Source organism: Neopelma chrysocephalum, unplaced genomic scaffold, assembly GCF_003984885.1.
Source record: "Neopelma chrysocephalum unplaced genomic scaffold, ASM398488v2 Primary Assembly neopelma1_98, whole genome shotgun sequence".
Classification (NCBI taxonomy): Eukaryota; Metazoa; Chordata; class Aves; order Passeriformes; family Pipridae; genus Neopelma; species Neopelma chrysocephalum.
This window is the reverse complement of record NW_020897761.1, coordinates 5,103,172-5,121,610: the sequence shown is the minus strand read 5'-3', so window position 1 is coordinate 5,121,610 and position 18,439 is coordinate 5,103,172. Positions and strand designations below refer to the sequence as shown.

The 18,439-nt window shown below is 37.0% G+C and overlaps 1 protein-coding gene across 1 annotated transcript in view; it reads right to left on the bottom strand.

The window, feature by feature from the left end:
• Positions 1-289: 289 nt before the first annotated feature.
• Positions 290-18,439, bottom strand: part of CDC73 (cell division cycle 73) — a 106,410-nt gene continuing 88,260 nt past the window's right edge. Inside the window, exons 12-17 of the mRNA XM_027694571.1 lie at positions 16,000-16,035; positions 15,539-15,626; positions 8,098-8,259; positions 6,266-6,366; positions 2,963-3,104; positions 290-1,736 (exon numbers count right to left, since the gene is read on the bottom strand). Coding sequence (XP_027550372.1) covers positions 1,700-1,736; positions 2,963-3,104; positions 6,266-6,366; positions 8,098-8,259; positions 15,539-15,626; positions 16,000-16,035 — 566 coding nt within the window. The 3' untranslated portion in view covers positions 290-1,699. The remainder of the gene's footprint in view (positions 1,737-2,962; positions 3,105-6,265; positions 6,367-8,097; positions 8,260-15,538; positions 15,627-15,999; positions 16,036-18,439) is intronic.

Genomic DNA, 18,439 nt, shown 5'->3' with positions numbered 1-18,439 from the left:
CCCTTGGTTCTGTAGTGCCTCCTCTTCTCAGTCACTACGCAGAATCCATTAAAAAATCCAGTGTCAGCTGCTTCTGATCTTGGGAGTCACTGGGGTTTTTGTTTGGCAGTTCTGAGTTTTCACATTTCCATTTAAAATATAGCAGACCACCAATATAGCAGGGATGGAAACATACAATTAAAAGTCAGACCTCACAGTCCTCATAAATTTACAGCATAGTTTTAAAAACCTCTTAAGGTGATGTTTGGGTTTTATTAAAAATGGAGGTAACATCAAATAAAAGCAAAACTAAAACAGAATAGGTAGAACATTTTATTTTTGTCAAACCTTAAATGTAAAGTATATTAAAAAAACATGGTTTGGAATTTCAAGAACAGGAATATAAACATGTATTTTCTATCCCAGAAAAAAAATCATGCAGGTGTTACAGTATTTGATCATTCTCTACATTCACTGGTATGCAACATCAACTTAATGTTATTAATAGATACAGAGATGCTGTAAATTGGTACAAAAACCAGGGTCTTCTGGCCTCACACTGTAGATGAAGCAAATCTGTTCTTTGGTAATTGGAGAAGGCTCATTTTCCATTCCAATGCAGGACTGTTAGGAGGCCATATTAGCCACTCAGCTCAGAAAATTACAACTCCTGTAGACAGTCTGGGCTACTTTTGTCACAAGAAAATAGTATTAGAGGTGGTATCAGAGGTATAAATGCAAAGTTAAAATTATTCGTTCCTTGTGGTGGCTTTTTCAGGGGAAAAAAATCCAAACTCTCTCCTCCTCTATTCATTGTTTAATCTAGGTAACATTTAGACTCATATGGAAAGATTTGCTAGATGGGAATGTACACATGCATACTTTCAGTTTAAATAAAGAGACGGGTGTGGAGAATGGTAATTTAAAGTTAACATGACTTGAGAGTACTCCTATAATAAAGTTTAAAGATTTAGTAAACTGGGACATTACAAATCCAAAAAAAGTGTTTCTAGATTTTTCATCTTCCCTTTTTCAACAAAGACCGACAGAATATACATATACAGGTTGACATTTTGATTTATCCAAAACAACTTTCACTTTGCTCAGTTTGCGAGTCCTACTGACTAAAATGTAGTATCATTCACAACGAAATATTTTCAGTAAGTGAAACGATAAGCAAAGAAAACCAAAACTAAGCTCAGAAGCTAAGTGGTTTAGAAAGCCTGGTAACACCTACGTGTGCGTCAGTGTGCCTATAATTTCTTTTTGTACATTATATCTCTAGACACACACACACATATATATAATATACACACCCGTGCGCCCACGCGCACACGCACACACACCTTTGTAACCTGCAGTGGAGACCAACCTATGTTCTAATAAGGAACCAAACACATCATTTAAAAATGTGGCTAATTTAACAAAACAGAGAAGAAACTGCTGCTATCAAAATATACAATTTGGATTGCAGACTAGAAGGCTAACAACATTAAAAAAATAGTTTTAAGCAAAACCCCTTTGCTTCTGAATAACAACAGGTATCGACCTGCCATAGCATGAATCATCCAAACAAGATTTTATAAAAAGTTTAAACTGTGACCCTTCCTCATTTGTAAAGTTCTTGACATCTCCTATAGTGCGAGCTCTGGTCTCCAAACTGGAGCCCCTTCCATTTTTCTCAATCCATACTTCAGGAAACAAATGGCAGCTGAAGGATTCAGAATCTCAAGTGTGATTTGTGCTTTACCATATACCTGAAAAAAATTATCAGAACACAATATTACTACCCTTGTGGCATTTATAGGAGTTTTACTCTCAGGAATAAAATGCATAGACATGGTTAAAACAGAATTCTTACAGAATTAGAAAGTTGCCAAAGAGATGCAAAGTCTTATGCACCATTTAGCTCTGTACTACGCACAGTATTTTTCCCACTAAATGACAGTCAGCTAAAACTTTGCCTTGAAGAAAATTCATGTTTTCCAAGGCATCACATGACTTCTAACATTGAAAGACTGTTGTTAAAGAGAACTAGTTCATTCTGGGAGTTGACATATATTGTTTATCTGAGACCTTTAAATAGGAAGCCATAGAAAGTTTGATGATTGGAATTATTTTGACAATTCCCACAGGATTTTTCTTTTGCACTCAATCATTCAAACAGTTTGCTGTGCACTTAACATGAAAAGATTAAACATTCATGAAATGCATAGGCTTCTCCCCTTCCTCGATATTTCTTCAACTGCTTCATGATAATAAAGTTTCTTCTCTACAACGTGAAAAAGGTATTGCAGTGAAATTCTGATTCAGGAGGGCTCTGAGCCACAGAGAAGCAGAGTCAGAAGCAAACCAGCTCTTCACAGAGCTGCTGCTGTTCCCCCACCCCTCACTTCCAACAAAAGGCAGGGCTAAATACTCAGGGGGCCCCTATTATACAGAAGAATAACCAGTCCAGAACTTATTACATGCCCTGTTTTTTTGAGTTGTTCTTCTACCCAGTGCTGTTGACTCAGAGGCATCAGAGTAAGACAACGCTTTGTGGCTCTTCATCTTAAGGTAGTTTGTCACCTTTTCTAGACTGTCACCTCATGAGGTGGAGACAGAGGAGGAGAGCTTGTAAGCTCAGAGCTGCAGTCCATGGGGAAGGCTGGGGATACAAGGGAAAACTCTAGAGCACCTGGACTGTCCTCCATTCCTTGCCTTCTGCCTGAAGGGAGGTGGGGAATCATGGCACTAATCAGTGATTAATGGTACCTGCCCTTCCTTTCAATACATGCTTATTACACTTTGGAGATGGTTATTTACAGTCTCTAAACATACACCATTATGTTCTATTATGTTCATCAGGGAAATTCAAACCAAGCAATATCTTCAAGCTGAAACACTCTTCAGATGTCTAAGTTGTATACAATTGCCTTGATGCCAGAACTCCAAACATCATAAAAGCGTGAGCATCAAGGATTTTCACCAGGACACATACCTGTCCAAAGTTTCCCAGAAGCGTAGAAATACTGGCCTGTCCAAGTGTCTTTTGTGGTAGCTTAGTTCTAACACTGTAACATCCCATTTCTGTACATTGGGATCCAGACGTACTTCATCATATTTGAGATGAAAAGCTTTAACTACAGGAAAAAGGAAAGCATTTAGAGTACAGACATGAAGACTTTACAGTGGTTTGTTATCAGTCGAAGAAAATTCCCACCACATCACTCTTTTTTTTCAGAATGAAGCCTGAGAGCAAAATTAATGAGCCCATAACCCAAGGAAGTCAACTAGTTCCTAAATGGCACTGAGCTAAATATAGTGGTCGGTGGCTCTCGTGCTATTACAGGTTTAAGTGAAAGGGCAGCCCCTATTTTTAGATGCACAGATTCCAGGAGAAAAGCAGAAACCCTTTGCCAATTCAAGTGCATTTTCTTTGAGAAACAAAGATGTTACTTCCGAAAATCTTCCAATTAAAAAAGGCTTTTCTGAGACCACTGAGAAGGAAGCCTGGCTACTTCCTGAAAGTCTGAGTAGAAGATTGATAGCAGAATGCCAGTGTAACCTCCCAAAGGCTACATGAACCATTCTGAGAAATTTAGTAACTGCCAATTTTCCCTTATCTAGGGCTCAGTTAAAAATGGTAAAATATTAACTGTTGTTTTTCTCTTGGGAAGTACTGTCATATGTGAATTATGTAAAGCCCAAGCATTTACACAATTAGCATTAAAAGCAAAGTATCTAAGTCTTGTACAATTCCTGTCTGGTAATCAATTTGATATTTTGAGTAGTATTGGAAAAGTAAAACAGAAGCATTTGAGCAGGCTTGTGGAAACTAGTTATTTTTAATGCCATGGTTGTATCATTTTCTAATACCACACTCTCAATTTTGTCCTCCACAGAATCCACCTACAGTTTCAGCTAAATGGCTAAAATAGATAAAAATAATTTTAAAAATCAATTCTTTTTTCCAGATCTATCTAGGAACTTCCTAGAAGATTGCCATGTGAAATTAGCTTTTTTTTTCAGCTGACAAACTAAAGAAATTATCATCTTGCTTGTACCTCTGCCAAATACATTTTCAAGCTTTGTGAATGAAAACCAAGAATACATATACATTATCTTTGCTATACAACATTGCATATATTCAAATAACTCCAGAGGAAACAAATTAAGATATACTAGGGCCATGCATTTACAGAAAACACCAAGAGAGCCTCTGCATAAAGTTTAAATGTTATTGAGCAGAAGACAATCCACTTCTGAATCTGAATCAAATCACTGTTAAAGCACATTAATGTGCTTCAGGAGTAAGACCTTTAAAATGGTATTCAAAATTAAGTATTTTTTCATTAAAGTGACATCATTCAAAATTTCATCTTAAAAATTTACTTGTAGTTATAAAATTAAGTTTATTTGCTACATGAACATTAAATACTCAGACTACCTGTAAAGAAAACTAAGGGAGAACAATTTTAGAGACTCAATTAATGAAATGCTATGTGACATAACAATTGAACAAATAAAAGCAGTTTGACAGGCTCTGACCCAATACAAATTTCATTGAGGAATTCTTTATGGTAAGCTACCTGCTTGTTTTCTAACATGACAGTGATAAGCTTTGAGTATTTGTTAATCAGTTGAAACCCAGAAGAAGAAATGCAAACTGCAAGTGAAACAATGAATGGCTGCAAATCCCAGAAATCACATTTATGAAGACTATTAAACACTATAAAAACAGCAAACCTTCAGGAAAAATTAAACACATACAACTGGACTGACATTGTCTGTGCTCCCTTCATTTACCTGTTTGCATTTGAGGGGTAAGTCACTAGGAAAAGTCAGAGATGGTCTGTCAGGAAAATATTTTAAAAATACCTTGCTTTGAAGCAACGTAATGCATTTCTAAAATTAAAATTTCAATGTATGCATTGAGTAAGACCAGATATACTTTCACTTGAAAAGCATAAAAATTTGCACACCTTCAGACTGAACTGTGCAGGCTGTGACTGAACTTCTGGCATAGCAAAGAAATGTCAATTCATGTCAGAAAAATTCCTACAGCCCTCCATACATTTATATATACAAAATGTTAGAGTTAATAGGAAGCAGCATGTGACTGTTAGCTAGACCTTAAATATTTCACTGCATTCCTCTTGGTTTTGCTTTTCACAATTCCCGTTTTCTCTGTATCTTTACTTTGAAGTGTTATTTTCTTCTTTTATTAGTCTCTTTTGTTAAGTTCTCTCCTGGGGTGTACATTTACTTTTAAAACGACTTTCAGGCTCTTTCACTCTTCCTTCTCAGTCTCATTCCCCCCTTAAGTGACTTATTCTATTTTCTTGTTCACAGACCCAATCTCAGCCTTCTGCCCAACTGTTGGGTTTTTCCATTGCTGCTTAGCAAACAATCTCTTTCCAGACTCTGCTTCACATACCAAATAGGTGCACACATAAAACCTGATAGAACTTGTTTCCTCATCACCCTGACAGGAAGATGACAGACTGAACTGAGGTGGGTTTTGTTTTGTTGGGTTTGTTTTTTCTTTTGCGTGTGTGCGTTGGTGGTTTTTTTGGTTGTTTGGTTTTTTTTTTTTTTTTAAATCTGTGGCTCAGAAACCACTGGACACTATCAAAGGTCTATTTTCTAAGGCAGTTCCACAGTGAAGCAACAGAGAAGAGAAACTGGCAGTTTGCTGAGATATTATCGCCCAGCTCACTGTCAGAGGAGTGAACTGTGCAGGGAAGTGCCTCAAAGCACACCAGGTACGGTGTGAGAACTCAAAAATACTGTTCAGATCTATACAGTGGTAACATCTAGCTCACTTTAAACTTTAAACTTGAGCTTTTAAAAACTTTAAAGGTTTTATCAGACACCAGATGATATTTTTAATGCCTTCTTAGTGGAATACCAGGTGATTAATCCTCTGTTCAAAGTAGCAATGAAGTGTGAAATCAGCCTGTAAACCTGTTCTCTATTGATTGTTAGAGTATGCATTGTCTGTTCACCTTTTATTTTAGAAGTTTGCAAAGTAAATTTGTACACTAGCTATTCCTGCCTCTTAAAGATGACAGCTCTGAGAAGATTTCTGTGAGCTTCCACAGGTCAGAACAAAAGAACTGCAGAGGGCACGTTAATATTCACTGTCTGTGAGCAGACCAAAGCCACTGCCTGCTCAACCACCCACATCCAACAGCACTTGGGAAGTACTTTGCCATAAGCGTAAGAAACTTTGCCCTCAAGAAACCCCAAGCACAAGACAAAAACCCCAAGACATCTAAACCCAAGATAACCCCCTTACTTTTTGCAAAGATATCGACAGGAGATCCATCAGGCAGGAGCCAAGGCCAGCCTTTGAACTGCCAAGCAGGACCCTGTACAAACACGGCCACCACGCGATCCCTGCGAACACAGAAAGGCACAGACATGTTGATGGCCTCCAACATTTCAATTACATGCTTTCCTAAACAGGCAATGTGCCTTAGCATGGCTTCTTAGTAACAGCAGTACAGCACATTTAACAACCACACCTCCAGCACAACAACCACTTTTCCTTTGTTAAGCGAAAAAAAAATAAAATTCATGTGGTTTTTCTGGACTTTCAGCTCTGTTCAACTTTGCAGCTCAGTTTCTCATGTTACAATTTTAAGAAGTCAAACAGTGTTTATTTGTGGTCATTAATATTTTGCTTTTTTTAAAAAGTGCTCCAACTTTTTTAGAGATAACAGCACTGTAAACTGAGGTGTGTCGATTTAAAAGCCTTTATTCTCAATACTGCCCGCTTCTAGTTAAAATTTCTGCAAAGTGCATCATCTATTCTAAGAGTACATAACCACTACCTGTGGTCTAAGAAAATATATTTGTGATTAATATGAAGCTTTTACATTATTAAAATTTAACACTCCCCCACCTTTGAGAACAAATGACTTCCCAAATATGGTCTGTCTTTCTGTTGAGTGTTTACATCAACCAACCATGGTTCCTATTTCCCACAACAAATAACTACCTCTCTAATTTAATCCCAAATTAATTCCTTATAAAGTCCACCAAATGCCAAATGGAAAAGAATAATCAAGGTGGAGTTTTGATATGGCTCCCTTGGATAAAACCAATATAAAAAAATCCCCACACCACTTCATATCTTGGGTCAGAAGCACTTCAGATCAAGTTGAGATGGTTCTTAGAGGTTTGATCATTAAACATTGTAAGTGCTATTTGATATTCAGAATTTCAAACCCATAGATTTCTGATTAGTTCAAGCTCTAATGACAGAGAACAATTAATTTAGGAACAAGACCTTTTGAAAGTATTCCCCTCCATTAAAATCTAATGTGGAAGTTACAAAACCACCAAATATGTCATCATCCATGTCTAAAATCTCCACACTTGTGAGGAAGAAAAATGCTGCACAATGCACTGCATTAAATAACAAGAAGATCTAAAACAATAAAAATATGCTTCTCCAGAATTTTCCTCCTCACTGAGAACTATTTTTCACAGCACTGAGAAATGTGCTACAGACCAAATCATCCGTTTCCAGCTTTTTAGTAAAAGTAAAAACTATCCATGATTCCCTTTCCCCAGCTAGGGCTCTGCCTTCAAAAGTAAACTTCCATCAATGATTTCAATTCAATGAATTCTATCCAGTACTGGAATCACTGTTCAGCCTTTACTGTCTGACATATTTTCTTTCTTTAACTATTAAAAAAGTTGAAATGTCAGATGCTGAAGGCCTGCAAACATATCTTCCCAACAGACTTTCCTTCAGAGAGCAGATACGAAAGAAGGGTTTTTCTCCCAGATCATGGTTCAGTGACTTGCACATTTACAGTATCACAGACCAGAAAAATAATATGACCATTTCTATTTGAATTTCTGGAACATTTCAGGCAAACCTTATCAAATTAGTTGTGCTGCTCTCACTGTTAAAATGTACAGTGTTGCAAGTTTTTAAGACCTTCTAGATGAGTTCAGTTTCATACGATTTTCACCTAAAGACTCCCAAGCACTTAAACAAATCTGCTCTTATATCTGTATCTTTGCTTTTTAGTGCATTTCATAGTGTTTTATCAGCCCCCTCCAAATTCTGCATTGCCCTGGTAAAGGAATTTTGCAAAGCAGAAATGTACTTACCAGTCTTGTGGCATAAGTTTCAGAGGTTGGTCTACGACTCGATAAGGAACAGTAACGCTGACTGTAGTTCCCCCCGGCTGCATCTGGTCCTTCCTTCTCTGTATTAGAGTTTCATTCTCTCGTTGACAGCCTTGTTTCTTCTTTTCATCTGATGGTACAAACCTCAGGGAATAACAAAACACTCAGTAGACAGGGGCAATTTACTTGATGGACTCAGCACAAAAAGTAACAACTTGATGAGAACTTGGCATTATTGACAGCAATCACTGGAGCCATCTCATCTTCACTGCTCTAACTCTCCATTGCTACTCACTTAAAACAGCAAAAAAAAAAAGTAAGAATACTATTTCACAAGCCTTTATGATCAAAACAGTCATACTAAAAAGTCCTCAGCCCTTCAAAAATACAGCCAGACCTGTTCTTATACATTCACAGCACTCCTTGTTGAGCTTACCCAATACATTTGGAGATGAGGACCCAGACCACAACCTGCTAAATGACTATAACTCATTCTTTTTAGTGACCAAGGGTAACCTGGGCACTAAAACAATTGCTTCCTGGGACGAATTTTAAGAGCTCTTGGAGCCTTCCGAATTATGTTTTCTGAAGAAAGCTGGGATTTTTGGTCAAAAAGGTTTTTTTAAGTAAGATTTTCTTTTGAAGATGATGATTTTACATTATCAATTATTCATCTGATGTATGATACTATAATTTTTTTTGTTTTCTAAATAGCCTCTCTGATAGAATAAGTGCTCAGAAAATACAGATGTGATCCCCATGTCATATGTAATCTCTGTATGACAAAAATAACTGCTTAAGATATGACACACCGCCTCCAATTAATTACAGATCTTTAATCTTTCAGCCCTCTCACCTTAAAAACCAAGTGCAATCCCATTTCAAGCCCCTGTTCTTTATGGTGACAATCAAATACACAGAACAGGTCTCAAAATTGGCCACATAAACATGAAGCAATGTAAGCCTTTTCACATATAAATGTCAGTGGATTTTGTCATAAGAAAGATAACAGAGTCATGTATTTTATAGAACTAAAACTATGCCACAGAAAGAGAAGTTGATGTGACCGGTGTCACCCACCAGGTCAGCAAAAGAGTGGAATTCAGACCCCCTTTCTCCTAACTCTCCACTCAGAACCACCCTCTGCACCGAAACACTGCTGACATTTCATTTCCAAAGCTTCTGATAAAAACAAAACAGTGTTTCACTTAACTGCAGTAGTTATCAACAGTACTGGTGCTACATTTTAAAAAGCACAGTACCTAATTGGTAATATTTCTCTTCATTACACCACACATGGTGCTTTGGAGCAGTTTACTACATTTTTTGGTTGTTTGCACCAGATTTCTATTTGTTCTCTTCCATCTATTTCTATTTGAATACTAAAACCCAGTTCAAATGTGCTTTAACAGGCAGACTGCACTTCCTATTGCTGGAGAAATGGGAAAAAGAATGCAAAATTAAATATGAAGATTAGTTCATTATTCAGTCAGCTTGAAAATACTAGTTTTCTTTATATATCCAATGAGAAAACAGCATTTTGGGGAGAAAATGCCATTTAAACAAACATGTTTTAAGGCAGCAGGTGAAAACTGCCAATAAACCTTCAGGCAAAACTGTTTTACTTTTCTAATCTAAATGAACAGATGAAGCCCCCTTACACTCTTGATGATTTAACAGTGTTTCACAAAGTCACAAGCAATTTCCAAAGTGTGGGTCCAAACGCCTGCAACTGATACAACTGCAGGAGGAAAGTAAAAAAAACCCAGATGACTGTGAATGGTGCACTAAAGCTGACCAGTATTGCAACTGCAGGAAAAGCATTACAGGTGTTAAATGATGTGCTGTAAACTAAATTATGCTTATCTGTCTAGTACATGTGTGACACCATCATTGTAATGGAAATAGAAACCAGAAAGCTATACAGGACACTGGGGAAAAGTACACTTTGGCTACCCAGAATATTACTGCAAAAAAGTTAAAATAATAATTCCCCCAATAATTGAAGTAATTTGAAAAGAGTTAATATTTACATATACTTTCATCTATCACATTTGACTGACATGTACAATTGCACACTACACAGAAGCATTCAATACAGTTCTGCTTTGGAAAAAGCTACCAAATGTGACACCAAAATTGAAGTGTTTCTAATCAATTTGCTAATTTAAAAACTCAAAAGCAAGGTGCACCTTTAATCAGGAGCAAACCTACTGGCCTGTCCTGCCAACACGTCGCAGGCTTTGCTTTGCCAGTACTAACAGGAAACTATTTTATAACTTAAAATGAGGATTTTCTTGGTGGTCTTCAGCTTTTAAGAAAACCATTAATGAGTCGCTCATCACCCATTAGAACTAAAGGAATCTGTGCTGAAAGGAATGGAAATAAAAAGGTTTTTTTAAAATAATTTTAAAAAATTAGAAAAGCAACCCCTCAAACACCTTTTATCCAAGTGGCAGGGTTTACAGGAAAAACCAGGATCACCTAAAATGGTGGACATACCGAGAAGAATTTTGTTCTTCTGTGTCACATGCACTAAACAAGAACAAACTCTTACAGAATATGTAAATAAAAACCAAACAGCCCTACTTACATTACAGTGATAATCAAATATTCATATGAACAGGGATCTAAAAGGTCACATTTTAAATTTAATTTGTAAATATGAAGAAGCAAAAACATTTTAAATGGAAACAGAAAGGTTAGGCACCCCTGCCAAATTAGACAAGAAGCAATACTGCTCTTCTGGAGTCTAACAACTTCACCACTATATCTGAGACCTCTCAAATTTGGCTGAAACAGGCATTCTCAATTCTACTTCTAGCTTCAAATGTTTCTGTGTTTAAGAATTCATTTCAACACTAGTTTATTGGCAGTTTCTCTCAATTTCAGCTGGAAATAGTGTTACAGCCATTAAGGTACCATTCGGTTGTGCCTCAGTTATTTACCTTCTAGACACCTGCTACAGTTTTATTTCCTGTAAAATACTGAATATTTCAGAATCCACTTCTCTAGGACACAACACAAAATATCTTGTAATCCGAAATTCCTGAAGGAAAAACTATCAATCAGCTGATTCACATGGAACAGCAGAGAAGATGACTGTCATAAAGAAAGCATTGAAGCAAGAGCTTACATATATGTAAACACACAGAGAACAGGAATAAAGGACAGCTCTCAGAAACTTTACAAAATACCTGCTTGCATTTCTGGGAACCATCGATTCAATAAGTAAAAAATCACGTGCTTAAGAGCCAAGAATCAATAGAAATTACTGTAGGATTATAAACTTAATCATGGCCTATGCCATCACTACCTGGACATAAAACACAAGCAAGCTTAAGAAGTGTGAGTATTAAACACCCAAAAAAAAGTCTTCCCTTGGAAATTATTTATATAATTATTATGTAGTACTATAGCCAATGGCTTAACTACACATTTGTACTTGACATGTTTTTAATCATTCAATACACTAGAAATGTATTCTGAAACCTGACTGTGCAGGACAGTTTCTTGTGGCTTCTCTGGATTACTATTCCCTAGTGGAAAAAACAAAAAAAAAAAGAAAAAAATTCCCTATCTACTCTGAAGCACTTTTATACTCCTATTAGGAAATTAGAGCACTCCAATCTCTTGCTGTTAATTGCCAAAATCATTACCCACATAAAAATGGTGCACTCTCACTTTCCAAAGACAGGAGATCCCTTTCCTAAGGTAACAGGCAAGTGATTGAACAAGATCAAATTATGGCAGGTAACTGGCAAGATATAATCCCCTGAACTGCCTGAGCTGCTCATACCTCGGCTCTAAACTCACATCCATTGGCAACATTAACTTTAGAACACTTTCACTGAGGTCAGATCAGCACTTTCTGGCCCCCAACTCAGGCACATTGAAAATTGCATGAAGAGAGAATAAGGCAACTCCAATGTTCCACAGTAACCAAGCTCATCATAATACCCATTTGGTTGTGTTCAGAACTAGAGACTTATTTTTACAACCCTCTCAGTATTTCTGTTATGTTACAGTATCAAAAGCTTTATACACCTATTTTTGCAAGAGAACAAAGCTCATTTTTTTGTAACACATCATCCCTGAATCTATCCCAGATACTCTGCTCAATATCAAAGCTGGATAAAACTCCGTGAGTTGCCACATATGGTGAAAGGCATCACAAGTAAGAGCATCACCATAATGAAAATACATGATCATCATCTAATCATTCACATCTCCCTGATGTCATTCCTGCTTCGCCTTTGTTCCATGTAAAGCCGAAGCCCTGCCTCTGAAAAGCCTGACTTCAGATATTCTCAAATACTTACTCTGGAAAGCCAGATTTTACACAATAACTGTGATATCCAGTGTTGCATTTAGCTAGTGAATAAGAGTAAAGCATATTATATAAAATATTTTAAGAAGCTTCATAATATATTAGAACGTATTGCAGTGCTGATTTTAAGTTAAATTATATCTTTTTACTATTTTAGAAACTTTTCATTTTATGTTGTACTTGGCTCCTTCGAAAAATAACCTTTCAAAAAAAGTTATGAAAAATATTTGCTTATTACACGGCACGTGAATTGTATAGATTACAATTATATACAGAAATATCCTCCTTAAAGATCGAAGTTGCAACAAATACATTGAACAGAAAAATTAGATATCTTAAAAAAAAATAACATCTTATATCAGTACCATGCTTTGGGTTTGTCATTATACACATTTCATTCTACACACGATAATTTTCCTGCTTTCCATATTCTCTGCCTTAAAAGAGCATAACATTAGTGATAAACTGAAGATGTTAAGCATACAAATGTCAGCCAAATCTGGCATGGAAAAAACTCTAATATATTACAGAGCTATGAAAAGGCTTAGTAAAAACATTGGTACAACTAACAGGTTTCTTTCAGTTCTTAACAACTGAATTTAAGGCCTACCATAGTACTGGATGAAGACTCTCCTGTTTATTTTATAACCATCAACCTAAAATATCTGTCAGTGATACCACAGTTAGTTGCTCTCATATCCAAAGTGACAATGCACTGCACTCCAGTTACTTATAAAAAAAAATCCAGCACTGTAGACAAACACTATCCTAAAAGACAGAGATTCCCAGCTATGACTAAGTTTTGATTTTAAGTGGTTTGGTCTCTAACTATAATTTCAGGTAATTCTTTTTCTTATTTTGTTTTAAGAAACATTTAAATGGATGGAATCACGAAAGTTGCTTTATTTATGAAACCCAAATACTCCTTCTTTATGATCACACACTTCACAGAAGTCTGTTGCCTCACGGATCAGACATGGAAGAAAAACCCATCCTATAAGCAGCTTCCATACCCTGACCATCCTGGGGGCATCGTTCTCCCAGGCTTCTCCTGCTTTTCTTCACAGTCTCCCCTGCAATGGCTCTTCCCGTCCAGCTCCAAAAATCTCTTCTCCTTCTGCTATATCACCGATCTCCTCTGATGGCAACTATAAGAAGGCTGACTACCTCTAGAAATACAAGAAATGCAAATCTACCTTCATCTTCCTCAGCAGGGGTAAGGGAGGGAGTAATAACTTAGGTGTGTCTTTTCTATCTGGACAATATTTCTCTATTCCTTGTGGCAATGACAGGAGTCTTTGGAATCTCTACTCTTCTGTTAAATTTAGCCATAAGTGGGGAATGAGTTAAATAAAGTGGTGACTTAAGAGGCAGAAATTAGTTGAGTCTTTTTTCTTTGGAAAACCATCACATGTCTATCAATCACTCTCTACATCAAGACTAGTTCTACACTCTGCATACCTGAACAGTAAAATAAACCCTGAAGCCTTTCCTAAACAAAGCACTTCAATAAATCTGAATGTAACAAAATACAGCCTGGGTGGTGTATTTCCTAGAAGAGCACTAGAACTGTCATGGCTAAATTCATATTTTGCTCTTCTGAATTCTGCTATTGCCCTTCTGATCCATTAACATACCTTGCTTCTTCGCTTTCTCTTTCATACTGGTTAACTACATCAGTGTCCTCCTTTGAACCCTTAACTTCATTTCCTTTTTTTTTTTCTGGATCATGTTCACTGCATTCTGACTATCAGCATCCTCACGGGACAGGTCTTCAGAAGTTAACTGCAACTTTGCCCTGGTGGAGCTGAAAACAGCTGAAAACTGTGTCTCCTGGCACAGATGTACTCACACATGACATACAGGTGCCTTATTCCTTTCTAAGTATTCCTATACTAGGCATATGCATGGATGTATACCTATATATATATAGACGTAAAATCCAAGGCTTGTTGCAAATTTTTTTCCTAAATGTAAAAACCCACATAAACAAACAACGTCTCTGTCAACCCAATTATATCAGTCCAGTGACTGCTTGCACATTATTAAACTGTAATGTTAAAAGCCACCCTTCTCTCCAATTAAATATTTCAGAGCAGACATCAACAGTCCAGTACTTCCTGCATCTTCAATGGTATGTGGCAGTAAGCTGGGAACTACAATTAGATCAGAAGAAGGCGCCTCAAATCTCACAGCACGGTTTTATAAAATCTTAGGGCAACTCCAGTGGAAGGCAAGGCACCACAATAGGACAGCCTGCTTTTGAAGAAGAGCAGTTTTACAGCCTCAGAAAAGATGAGAGCAGGGGGAGATAAAAAGACAACCCCTCCATTTTTTGAACGTACCATTCCGGACAATCTGTAACAGTGTATTTCTCTGGGAAAATGACTGACTGTTTCAAAAAAATCAACTGATATTTACTGATAGGCAAGTCTAAATGCCATGATCTGTTGGACAAGCAGAAAGATTCACTGAGCCATAATGAATTAAATCTTAGAATCAGATGTGTGATGCAATAATCAAATTTTAGCAAGATTAGCAAATTTTAGCAACTCGCTGGTATTTCCCTGGATGAATTTGCATCAATACTTCATGACAATATGTGAACTTGAAAAAAAAATAGGTCTTTATTTATACAACCAGCTGAGCTGCTTGGCTGATACAGCCTGATACAGACCCTCCAGTCACTGTCTTCTTTATACTAACTGTGGTCATTTCCCAAAATCTTTTCTGAGCTCCAGGAGCACACTGCTCCTCTTCTCTAACCCTTCTTCTATTGTAAGGGGTCATGGATTGATACCTTTATGTTACATAAAAGAAAACCACTGCAGACATTGGAACTGATATTGCAAGACTGTCTCCTCAATCTGCCCATTGGGCCCAGAGATCATAAATGAGCCAAAACTCTGAAAATAAGTTTTTGCTTTTTTCCTGCTAGTCAAAAGGAATTAATTTCTTTTATACTCTGGTCTGTAAAACTAGCTTGTCACAGGAGAGTAGATGAACCCTCTTGCTTAATTACTAATTAGGTACTAGTATAACTTGGTATCTGAAAACAATTTGTTATACAGTATGTTCTAATCAGCTACTTACTTCAGATCTTGCAGAAGGTCCTTTGCATTAAGCATTGTTATTAAAGAGGTCGTGGCTGCTGGAATAATGATTATGGGAGTTCGAGACCCTGTAGAGATAATAAAGTTAGACTTGCCTGGGGGTTTTTTTGGTATGTTTTGGTTATTTGTTTCCCCCCCACTTTTTCATTAAAGGAGCTGGACATAAAAACAGAATTCTTGCTTAACAGGTCACAATCTTGGAAATATATTCAAGGGAAATGGTATCAAAACTTTTCTAAACTAAAGGTTTTCATTCACAAAAGAAGCATATCATTATATCATGAGTCTCTAAGTAAGGGTAGGATCCATATTTAGCAAAACAGAATGCTGTGTGCATTCCTCTGCTTGTTTATGTTGTTGCTTGTGGTTCCAGGAAAAAAAAAAAGAGAGAGCACAATTTACATGAAAATAAAAAGGATCATGTAACAAAAATTGACTCACCTTTTTTCTGGTTTGGAGGTGGTCTTGCTTGAGAAACTGAAAAAAACCCAGAAAATAAGGCAGGATGACTAAGACATAGATACAAATGTGATTGTAAGGCAACACTTCAATGTGTTTAATTGCAGGAGGGAACAAGAATCACACTTCAGTCATTAGATCATTTCCACAGATGCAACACACTAAGTTGAAGAAGGGATTTATAATTTGGGTCTGAGTATTCAGCAAACAAACAGCTTTTGACCATCTGAAACAGATGTTAGGAGAGTTGAGTCAATCTCTCCTGGTTTTTCTGAAGGCAGTCATCCATCTCCATCCTCCATAAAAGGTTGGGGCACAATAGCACTGACAAGAATTGCCACAATCTTGAAAAAAACTGCTTGTAGATCTTAAGTTCAATAGTGCTGAACCAACAGGAAAACCGTTTCACAACAACCTGATCTTTACAGACCCTCACCTTTTCATTAGCAGTTATTATTGTACATGACATCCACAGGATTTAGCTACCCTTAACACATAGAGAACGTTCAACAATCAAAATCTGAATTTCAGGCTTACTCAGGTTAATTCTGGATTGCAGTTTGAGTTACATGAGCTCTTTGGGTGCCAGAAACAGTTAAATTTGACAGATATGATGGCACTCAAGAAGAGGAAAAAACCCAACCAAACAAAAACACACACTCCCCCCAAACCCAACAAAAATAACCCTCAACCACCAAACAAAACCACACAAACAAACTCTGTGGGACAGACAGAAACTGAAGAGCTCTCCCCCCACTTCTGTGATAAAATGATGCCACCTCAGCCTTTCAAGTTGTGACTGCTTCAGTACAGGGGAGACAAGCAATTCCAAAGTTGGAAAAGCATCTGAGTTTCTTCACTTTGGTGCCACTACTGAATTACCTGACTTCCCCCAAATAAACATATTATAGTTCAGTTTTCAGGAGTCCTAACTTCAGGAAAGAACTGTTGTGCCTGATGATCACCATCATACATGTTTATCCTAATTCAAAAAAATCAGAAAATGGTGAGCAGTAGAAGGACTGATGCAGACTAACTCATGTCTCAGTTGCTACTATGCATGACAAATTTCATTAATTGACTTCCAATTGCATAGCACCAACTTGCTCATGTTTATTTATGACCAACTGTTTCAGAAACTTCCTAGAAGAGTATAAATATTCACAACACATAGTTGCCATTGTTGAAATATTGAGACCATATCCTTAATTATCTTTTCCTGATACTGTCAAATGCACAGATATAATCGGCAACACTATATTGAACTACGTGAACTTTACCTACTCAATGATTTTTACTTTTTTTTAAAATCTAGGTATCTCCTTAATGTAAAAACATCCCTGAAATATATGGGCAGTAACAGCTGCCCTAAGAAAAAAAAAGAGAAAAAAAAAAAGGAAAGGGAGGGAGAATAAATATCTGTAAGAAATTTAATAGTGGTACCAAGACAGGTTAGTAGAAAAGTTGGTACTGTGAAATACTGCCCCCCCCCAAAAAAAAAATCTTACATCAAAAGCACATCTCAGACATATTTTCCAAATCATTACTGCACAACTGTTTAGCCCAATTTAACTAACACTTCTTATATGCAAAGCAGCATCCTCCTGGAAACAGCATGTTTTAGTTACTTTGACTGCTAAGAATGGAACAGCTGAATGTTTTAAAATATCCTAGAATGGGCAGAAAAATAAACCTTTTCTGACTACACCTCTCTTCTTTATTCCCCCTTCAACTTCCAATATAGAGGCAAGAAAATGGACTGGATTGGCCTTAGAGAAGGGCAGTACCAGTATAACCTGTATAACATACAAAAACAAAGCTTCTGCCAGTAACTGCCCATGAAGTCACAGCCAGCAGCAGGGACTGTGACAACTCAGTCAGATTTCTGTTCTTGCCACTGCTACCCTTTTCATACTGCTGTCAACTCCATCTGCATTATGATGCTTAACGGGGCTAGCGAGATAAGTCTGACAGGCAGCATGACCTTCCCAGTACCAAAATAACCAAACAGAAGAATCTGTGCACAACAGCATTTAGGTATGCTGAAAGCATTCAATATTAGAATAGATTTTTGGGGAAGAATCAGCTTTACAGTATTAAGTCTTAGCATTAAATCCTGCTAATAAATCTCAAGGAATTAGCAAGGCACACACTGAAAGCATTTAGAGTCTCAACAGGAATATACAGTATTCCACCAGTACTTCTAGAAAAAGCATATTCATTTTAACTGGTAGCTTGGTTTCCAAAACCTCCCCAAAATGTCCCCACTACCTTCATAGCATTGTCTTGTTCTGAAATAACACCTTTCAATTGAGACTTTCTTCCAGCAAGCCAGAAATTCTCATAGTACATAAACCAGGTGCAGACCTGCCCGTCGCTTTTTGGAATCGCTGCTTGTCTCATGTACTGTCTGTGCTCTTAC